The sequence below is a fragment of the Gigantopelta aegis genome, unplaced genomic scaffold, assembly GCF_016097555.1.
Source record: "Gigantopelta aegis isolate Gae_Host unplaced genomic scaffold, Gae_host_genome ctg1577_pilon_pilon:::debris, whole genome shotgun sequence".
Taxonomy (NCBI): domain Eukaryota; kingdom Metazoa; phylum Mollusca; class Gastropoda; order Neomphalida; family Peltospiridae; genus Gigantopelta; species Gigantopelta aegis.
In genome coordinates this window covers 67,456-77,269 of record NW_024532768.1, presented here as the reverse complement: position 1 = coordinate 77,269, position 9,814 = coordinate 67,456, and the positions used below count along the sequence as shown (strand labels likewise).

Below are 9,814 nucleotides of genomic sequence, written 5' to 3'. Positions count from 1 at the left end.
ACAATTGATACAGGGAGAAGCTAAAGGAAGAGTGTAGCAGTTTTTGTGAGCACTTGTTGAGCCCGATGAGTGGTGCACCTCCCATGAATCTGTGTATTACAAGGACACTGAGTCCAGTTATGTCGAGAAAGGAGGAGGTCATTCTACAAGTGATGAATGTCAGCCCCACACCAATAACCATCTATAAAGGTATGAAGCTTGGAGAGGCAAACCCCCAGACACAATGTGATGCTAGTGGATGATAACATAAACGATTGTGGTGGCTATACAAACAGACCGATCACAAGCCCCTTCCTGGTTTGATGCGGAAGTCACAAGGATGCTTGATCAAGGTGGTGAGACCCAGTAGTAGCCCCTGGTCATCGCCTGCAGTGATGGTAAAGAAAAAGGATGGCTCCTGGCGGTTCTGTGTGGACTACCGGAAACTCAATTCTGTCACCCATCAGGATGCCTACCCACTCCCAAGGATAGATGCACTCTTGATTCTCTTGCTGGTGCCACCTACTTCACCACACTGGACCTCACCTCCAGCTACTGGCAGGTGGAAGTTGAAGAGCAAGACAAGAAAAAAAAAGCTTTTTCGATTCCCAAAGGCCATTTTGAATTCAACGTAATGCCATTTGGCCTTACCAACACACCTACCACGTTTCAGCAGCCTAATGGAGTGTATTCTTGCTGGACTAATGGAGAAAAACAGTGCCTGATATATCTGGACGACATGTGGGTATTTAGCAAATCCTTTAAAGAGCATATTGAAAGGTTGACAAATGTCTTTCAAGTACTGCGGCAAGCGGGCTTAACATTAAAGCTCAACAAGTGTCATTTTGCTCAAAGGGAAGTCAAGTACCTTGGACACATAGTATCTGCTGAATGTGTTCACCAGACCCTGCAAAGACCGAGGCAGTGTCTACATATCCAATTCCAAAACAATGAGAGGAACTCTGGCAGTTTTTAAGACTAGCCAACTACTACCGCCAGTTTGTAGTTGATTATTCCAGGGTTGCAGAACCACTCCATAAGCTTCTGACAAAGGAAAATGGCTTCCACTAGGATTCCAAATGCCAAAATGCTTTCGATGAGCTTAAACACAGACTAGTGAGCCCACCTATCCTTGCATTCCCAGATTACAGCCAGCAATTCGTATTGTATACTGATGCGTCGGATTCCGCTATAGGAGAGTCCTGAGACAGAATCAGGACGGCAAAGAACGAGTGATAGCGTACTGGAGTAGACAACTGAAAAAGGCTGAACGAAACTACTCTACAATTGAGAAGGAAGCACTCGCTGCAGTGGCAGCTATCAAAGAGTACCTGTATGGCTTTGACTTTAAGCTGGTTACTGACATAACCCTCTGACATCTCTGAAAGGTCTGAAAGATACCAGAGGACGTCTCTCAAGGTGGAAATTTTCCTCCAACAATTCAATTTTCAGTTCGAGTACAAACAAGGGAGGAGTCATGGTAATGCTGATACCATGTCCAGGTGACCCTCTACAGAGAACGTAGTTGCCGCAATACATCAATTGGATATAGATCCAGACAATATGAGAAGGACCCACTTGCTGATGAACAGCTTGCACCAGTGATCAAAGCACTTGAGGAAGGGAAGCCACTACCTGCGAGTTCATCTCCTGGACTACATAGAACCTTCATCCAAAATAGAGTTTTGTGCCGTAATTTAAAACCTCCTCCTGCACCTCAATAGCAAAAACACAACTAGTGATCCCAGCGATATGAAAGCAGCTGTCTTACAACAGCAAAACTTAACAAGTCAAGTTGCTTCATCTCTCTGCAAATGTCTAGGAATTGAGCGTACACAAACAACAGCACAAGAAAATGGACAAGTGGACAATTAAAACTTCAATCATACCTTGGAGGCAATGCTAGCCAAGTTAGTGAAGGAGAACCAAAAAGATTGGGATCTGCATATCCCCAAGGTGTTATTTGCGTACAGAACTGCCCTCCATGAGTCTACATCCTTATCAAGTTAATTTTGGATGATCACCAAACCTTCCAGTAGATGTAATGCTATGCAGGGTCCCTTACCAGGAGAAAGGAAAGAGAAAGGAATTCCTGAGTTTGTGGAAGATGTGAACCATTCACCAAAAGGAGTGTACAATGATGTGAGATGGAAACTGAAACAAAGCACACCAAAAGAATAAATCAAAATATGATTGAGAAAGTCCACTGGCAGCAACCTCACTGTAGGGGACAGAGTTGGCTCTATGTCCCTGCTGTAAAGCAGGAAGAACTAGGAAACTGTCTTCATTGTGGCGTGGCTCTTACACTATAATTGACAGGGTTGGTGCTGTGACCTACCGGATACAGTTGATTGGATCTCCAAGACATTGGAGTGCATAGGAACAGACTAAAGCTCTGCTATGGTGAGCCACAGGTCAAAGCCAGCAAGAAGCACCTACACCTGCCCCACGAAAGAGAGGAAGTGAAGCAGCTTACCCTAACCCAACTTCTCCACCAGCCACCCCACCATCAAAGCCAACATATGCGGAAATCATTGCGAATCAAACAAGAAACTCGATCATCTGGAGATATACAACCTCATCAGATGAACTACCAATTGGGACAGGAAGACCACAATGTAATCACCAACCCCCAGTGCGTTACGAAGATTATATTACACATTGACTTTATTACTTTCCTACTGATTTTGTGAGGACACAAAAACTAGAAGAGGGAATAGTGTAGTGTGTTACTATATTACTGTATCTCTAAGTTGACTCATTTGTGTGTACATAAGTGTTAATTTGTTAATTATGTGATAAATATATCTAGAACATTCTGTGATTGTGTGTAAAATTTCCTACCTGTGTATATATTCAAAGAGTTCTTGTTGAAATATACAATTGTTTGAACTGAGACTTGAACTTTAACTGGCAGATATACCCACGTTACACTTGTCCATCCCATCTCTTTTGTCCCTAAGGGACTAATGGACAGTAAAGGATGTCCTTGGACTCTTTTAACACTGCCTTTAGTCCTGCTTGTCCATCCAATCACTTTTGTCCCTAAGGGGACTAATGGACAGTAAAGTATGTCCTATGGACTCCTTTAACACTGCCTTTAGTCCTGCTGCCATCCCATCACTTTTGTCCTTAAGGGACTAATGGAAAGTACTATGAACTCCATTAACACTGGCTTTAGTCCTGCTTGTCCATCCCTTCACTTTGTCCCTAAGGGGACTAATGGACAGTAAAGTATGTCCTGTGGACTCCTTTAACACTGCCTTAAGCTTTAGTCCTGCTTGTCCATCCCCCTCCCTTTGTCCCTAGGGACTAAAGGCTGGTTCACATAATGACGCAAAGCCTTGCGTTGCATCGCATTGCATACGTATGTCAATTTATGAACACTGTGCGTGCACGACGCACAAAACACAACGCGAGGATAGAATCAATTTCTATCTTGACGTTTAAAGCAATGCGTTCAGCCAATCAGATTTTCAGTAACTACGTGTTTCTATGGCAGACGAGAAACTTATTGAAGATGTTTCACTGTTTCCCTTGCTTGTGGCAAGTCTCTAGTAAATGCTACAAAGATGCAAGAGCAAGAGAAAACACATGGAAGGAAGTGGCTAGCCAGGTAACTGAACAAACAAAACAGAAGTAATATACACTTTTGTCATGCTATATTGAATTGTATTATCATGACTACTTTTAAAAATCAGGTTAAAGGATTATCCATCAATGAGTGTATGAAGAAATGGAAAGCACTTAGGGATAGATTTGTAGAGAACTTAAAAAAGTTAAGCTTACAAAAGGTGGGTGATTGTGGCCCAAAGTATGTATCATGTTGGGCAAATTTTGGCAACATGTCCTTTTTGAAAGATTCAGTTTGTCACAGACCGTGGAGAAAGTTAAATTTTATCTGTTACTACTTATAAACATTTATTACTGTGGTATTTAAGTTAAGCTGAAAAAATTTTAATGGATAGAATGAAACTCTAGTACAAGTAAAAACTAAATCCTATTTATACAAATCAATAACAATAAACAAAAGAGCTAAGTAACAAAACTATTAACACAATTAGCACCAATTTACAGTAGAGATACTAACTAACATAATTACAAACAAAAGCTAAGTGTTAAAGAGTTGAAAAGAGTTGAGAGGATATCACATTTCCTCTCCTGTTAAGTGCGACAGTCCTGGTTGATATCGTGAAGGAGGATGTCGACTTGACCTTAATGGGGTAGCGACGTTCTTGAACAGGTTCTTGTTGAACAACTGGTGTAGGTGTAGGTTCAAAATGATCAGTACTTGGTGTTGGAAAACAAATCAAACTCCATAGTATCATTGGTATAAGGTTGTGAAGGAGATTTGACAGTAATCACCGAACGAGATTTGATGTGATCAACATGACAGCGAATTATCATTCTATTTTCAATCTGAATTGAATAAGACAGTGGTCCAGTAGTGTTCACTATTTTTCCAGGTATCCATTTCTTGAGAATAAAGTCCTTGACCATCACAAGTTGACCTTTTGAAAAGTGTCGCTGCTTGACATGCTTATCATGATGAGTTTTCTGGTTGCTCTGTTTTGTGTTTATGACAGATTCAATGTTAGGTTTCAATAGATCAAAAACACGTACGAAGCTTCCGTTGCAGAAATAATTCTCCAGGAGAAACATTAGTGTTAGCATGCGGTGTTGATCGATACCCAGTAAGAACTGTGATAATCGAGTACTGAGATTTGGTTCATCTTGAGCACTAGTCTTCATGGCTCTCTTGAAAGTTTGAACAACCTTTCCGCCAACCCCGTTTGTAGAGGGGTGATATGGAGCACTACAAATATGCTTAACCGTTTACGCGCCACCGACGCATTTATGCGTCGGTGGCTAATTGTTCACCAGCGCCGACGACGCATTTATGCGTTTCGTGTATATAACATCTCGTACGTTGATCGATTTACCCAGAACTTCAGTATTTGACAGAACATGACCTTTTTTTCCAATTTTACTTTAATAAACCACTCCCTTATACCGTAAAACACCTTAGTTAGGAGCTGTGAAAACATTAGACAATGGATGATAAGTTGACCACAGAAGATGTTATTGTAAGGCTGTTTAGTGATGATGATGAGAGTGATTTTAGTGACATTTTTGATGAAGACTTAGGTATTATAATATTTAATTATAATTTATTTCATAAAGCAAAAAATTATATATATATATAGATGATGAAATTGATGTAGTAGCTGATAATATTGTTGTGGTTGATGAGACTGAAAAAGAACAATTAAATGGTAAGATAAAAATTACTTTGCAATATATTGTATTATCATTATAAAACTTACCTGTAATAGTAAGTGGTAGTGGAAGTGTACGTGGAGGTCATGATAGGCGTGGCAGGGGACGTGGAGGTTGTGGTAGAGGACGAGGTGGTTGTTACAGTGGTGTTAGGGGACGAGGTGGTTGTAGTAGTAACGGGAAAGGAGGTGATGGAGCTGAACCGTGGATACCAGTGGATGACCTCCAAGCTGACATTCCACCAACAGCTATCCCATTCGTGGAACAGCCAGGACCAAAAATTTCACTATCAGCAGACTCTTCCCACTGGATTTCTTTTCTCTTTTCTTTAATGACGTAATAATTCAGATGCTTGTTGATGGTACAAATGAGTATGCTGGTAATGTTATTGCTGAGAAGGAGAGAGGTGGAAATTAACTCCAAAATCCAGATGGGTGAAGTGGAGACCAGTCACCACAGAAGAGATGAAGGCGGTCCTGGCGGTTATTATAAACATGGGGGTAATGCACTGCCCGGAACGAGCTAGCTATTGGAAGACATCATGGGAGAGTTATATACCATTCTTTCATGATGTTCTTCCACGTAACCGATTTGAAGAAATCTTCTGGATGTTACATCTACGAGAAGACACAACATCAACAAGACTACGACGAATTGACAAAGTTAAGCCTCTTCTCGATCAACTGCTTACAACATTCCAGAGTGTTTTCTACCCTGGATGTGAGATTTTCAGTGGATGAAACAATGGTTGGTTTCAAGGGTAGGGTTGGTTTTTGCCCAATCTTGTCCACTGAAACCGATTAAATGGGGCCTCAAGTCCTTTGTTCTTGCTGATAGTGCTACAGGGTTTATTCTCAATATAATCCCGTACACTGGAGGTGAGACAAAGGACATATATCTGTCAAATTGTAACCCTGAACTCCCAAGCCTCACCCAGATAGTGTTGGCTCTTGTTGAAAATTATCTTCACAAGGGTCATCATATTTATGCTGACCGGCTCTATTCTAGTGTCCCTTTGGTTGATGAGCTAGAGAGGTGTAACACTGGTTACACTGGGACATTTGTTAGGACTCGGCAACAGCTTCCAAGTGTGGTAAGAGGCAAAAGTTTCAAATTGAACAAGGGAGAAACTAAGGCGTGGAGAGATGGAGAGAAATTGGTGTTGGCATGGAGGGACAAAGGGAAGCCGACAGTAATGATCTCCACTGTCTATCAGGGGTCAATGACGACAGTTCGAGGTCACCGTGGAGAAACCAGGGAGAAACCTCTGGTTGTTGACAAGTACAACCAGAGCATGGGTGGAGTTGATATAGCTGATCAGTATGGATGTTACTATTCATTTGAAGGAGGAGTATCAAGTGGTGGAGGAAGCTCATGTTCTGGTTGCTGGAGGTCAGCCTTGTGAATTCTTATATCCTCTATAAGGCAACTTCCTCAAATCATTTGTCACATTCTGACTATTGGCGTAAGCTGGTAGTTGGATTGTGTGAGGGGTTGCCTGTAGGAGATGTAAGACGACAGCTCATGCGGCCTACCAGGTTGGAGGAGAGGTTCGAGGGACGACATTATATTGAACGAGGACAGTCAAGACGTAGGTGTATTGTATGCAACCAATGCTAAAAGAGGACAAAGACATGACACTATCTTTTATTGTAAAACATGCACACACAATCCACCATTACACCCTGACATTTGTTTTGAACGTTACCACGAACTTGTTAATTATCATTTAGCTACATAAATAAACTATATAAATATTACTTACTTGTCACTGTTTGTACTGTGTTGTATTGCATTGTATTATTATTGTCTTGCAATTGTGGTTTGTAATTACGATACATCTTACTAGAAGCTTCACATGTCTTGCTACTGACAAAAGCAACATACTAAGGCGAAAGCTTTTTGTTCATCTAATAACTTTACACTGTAGCAAGTGATCACCTATTTCACTATCCTCAAAATGCCTAATTGCTCTATTTTACAACCACAAGATAAGTACATTCCAAAAACAGAAGGCCACGCCCACTCAAAGAACTAGTACTACAACGCAAAAAAACACACTGCAACGAAGAAATAAGAAACATTCCACTCATTTCTACTATCATCTAAGTCTATTTCAAATAAAGAAACATGGGGACTCTTGAAAGATGCTTTATACGTCATTTACAATGTGTGCGTATTTATAACATAATGCTTACCTTGTAGACGACGAATACACCATCTTTAGAAGAACAAACATCCAGGTATCCATATTGAAGCAAACTTGAAACAGCTAAACTTCTAGGAGACAGTTTAGAGATGATACAAGAGCTGAAACGCAACCACTCCAACCCTGAAAATACTCGTGCGTTGGCAGTAATTACTTGCATTATGCGCATGCGCGAAAGGGTTATTCCATTAACTTTCATAAACTCAGTAAATTCTTCAGACGTGAACTGTGGTCCATTGTCAGATACTAATTGTTCTAGGAGAGCGTACTTTTGCAAAGAGATTCCTGAGTGCTTCAATAGTTTTTGAAAGAGGTTTTGAAGGCATTTGAATTACTTCTGGGCATTTTTGAGGTGTGCATCCACCACTACCAGGACATCTTGTCCAGGAAAGGACCTGCAAAATCGATGTGAATTCTTTTCCATGGTGTGGTAGGCCAGATCCACGGGTGTAAAGGTGCAGCAGCAGGTTGTGATTTGTTTTCAAGGCAAGGAAGACATGACTTTGCTAAATTCTCAATATCCTTGTCAATTCCCAACCACCACATGTAACTTCTAGCTATAGCTTTCATTCTAGTGACTCCTGGGTGGTTCTGGTGAAGTGTCTGTAGAATTTGATCTTGTAATCTTTTTGGAATAATGACACGAATACTCCATAGTAGGCATCCACTTTCAATAGTAATTTCTTCTTGTTTTGATTGAAATGGTCGAATATTATCTGGTACTTGCTTTGGCCATCCCCTCCTCACATAATCAACAATCTTGCTAAGAATGGGATCACGCCTAATGGCAACCTAATTGTCTTTTGGCTTCTTTAAATGCTTTTGTGCATTCGTCAGTCCATTTCCACTTTTGATTTGCACGAAGCAGACTGTTGAGTGGGTATAAAATACTTGAGAGACTTTGAATAAATTTTCCGTAGTAATTGAGTAAGCCAAGAAATGACAGAAGTTCTTGGACATTAGTAGGTGGTGGAGCGTTGGTGATGGCTTCCACTTTGCTAGGTACTGCATGAATTCCTTCTTGATCGATTTGATGTCCAAGATACTCAACAGAGGGTATAAGGAAGTGACATTTGTCCTTCTTAAGTCTGAAATTGTGCTCTTCTAATCTGTTTAGCACAGCTGCTAAATGTCGAAGATGTTCTTCGTCATCTTTTCCTGTGATTAATATGTCATCAATATAACAAATGACTCCTGGCAGTCCATGTAGGATCTTATCCATTAGCCTCTGAAAAATAGCTGGTGCTGATGCAATTCCAAATGGTAATCTAGTGAATTGGTATAGACCTTGGTGTGTGTTTGTTGTGACATACTTCATAGAATCTTCCGCCAGTGCTAGCTGTAAGTAGCTTGTGAAAGATCTAACTTGGTAAAATGTTTTCCATTTGCTAATGTAGCAAACAAATCTTCAGGCTTGGGAAGTGGGTACTGGTCTACTGAGAGCTTGGTTTATTGTGACCTTGTAGTCACCACATAGGCGGAACCTTCCGTCTTTCTTAGGCACTACAACATAGGTGCAGCCCAGTCACTGTGGTTGACCTTCCTGATTATTCCTTGTTGTTCCAGTCGATCCAGTTCCTTTCCTACAGCACCTTTAATTGCAAATGGGACAGGATGAGGTTTTGAAAAATTTCGGTGTGGCTTCGGGTTTGATGTGAAGAGTTACCTTGTATGAATTGACAGTTCCTAGCTCATCTTTAAAGATGTTTGAATGCTGTTGCAACAGAGCTTGCATTCCTTAGGACCCAGGCTGTACTGTGGCAATTCTGTGCCAGTCCAGTCGATGTACTTCAGCCAGTTCCTTCCAAAGAGGTTTGGACCAGCGCCATTAACCACACCAGTTTTAGAGGTGAAGTCTGTCCTTTTGTAGCTAACGTGGACACTAATTTGTCCCTTAACTTGTATAAGTTTGTCCGTGTGTCTTCAGGACAACCTTGGACTTATGTAATTTCAGATGTGGAAATAATTTCGTTTGAGTTTGCTTCTGAGATGATAGATACGGCGGTGCCGGTGTCTACCTCCATAACAAGTGGTTTGTCTTCGACAGTCACGGTTACTTCCATTGGATGGGAGGATGATTACCGCAGCTTAAATAAATAGTGTTCATCACTATCGAGTTGGTAGCGTCGATGCTTTCCTCATTCACAACATTGGCTGTGAAAGGTTTCTTAATTCGTCCAGTGCTGCGTTGGTCCGTTTCTGATGTTTAGTTCGGCAAACTGGGGCAATATGGCCTTTCTTTCCACATGAATGACATTCAACGTCCTTGAATTTACAATCCATAGGTGAGTGATTTGACTTCCCACATCAGTAACACGGTTGTTGCGTCTTTAGGTTGAGGAGGGA

At 41.1% G+C, this 9,814-nt stretch overlaps 2 protein-coding genes across 2 annotated transcripts; one reads left to right on the top strand and one right to left on the bottom strand.

Annotated features, from left to right (window-relative positions):
- The first annotated feature begins 5,345 nt into the window (after window positions 1-5,345).
- On the top strand, window positions 5,346-6,664 carry LOC121391067 (piggyBac transposable element-derived protein 4-like). The gene is made up of 2 exons (XM_041522824.1): window positions 5,346-5,518; window positions 6,097-6,664. The coding sequence occupies exons 1-2, from the start codon at window positions 5,346-5,348 to the stop codon at window positions 6,662-6,664; spliced, it is 741 nt and encodes a 246-aa protein (XP_041378758.1).
- Window positions 6,665-8,249: 1,585 nt separating this feature from the next.
- LOC121391065 (uncharacterized mitochondrial protein AtMg00860-like) lies at window positions 8,250-8,690 on the bottom strand. The gene has a single exon (XM_041522823.1). It carries the CDS (start codon window positions 8,688-8,690, stop codon window positions 8,250-8,252), a length of 441 nt encoding a protein of 146 aa, XP_041378757.1.
- Window positions 8,691-9,814: the final 1,124 nt, after the last annotated feature.

Bases quoted from the DNA above. Each gene is read 5' to 3' on its own strand.
- LOC121391065 (XM_041522823.1), bottom strand. From the start codon at position 8,690: ATGGATAAGATCCTACATGGACTGCCAGGAGTCATTTGTTATATTGAT.
- LOC121391067 (XM_041522824.1), top strand. From the start codon at position 5,346: ATGATAGGCGTGGCAGGGGACGTGGAGGTTGTGGTAGAGGACGAGGTG. The intron at 5,519-6,096 runs GTGGAACAGCCA...TCTTGCTGATAG, and splicing joins CACCAACAGCTATCCCATTC to TGCTACAGGGTTTATTCTCA.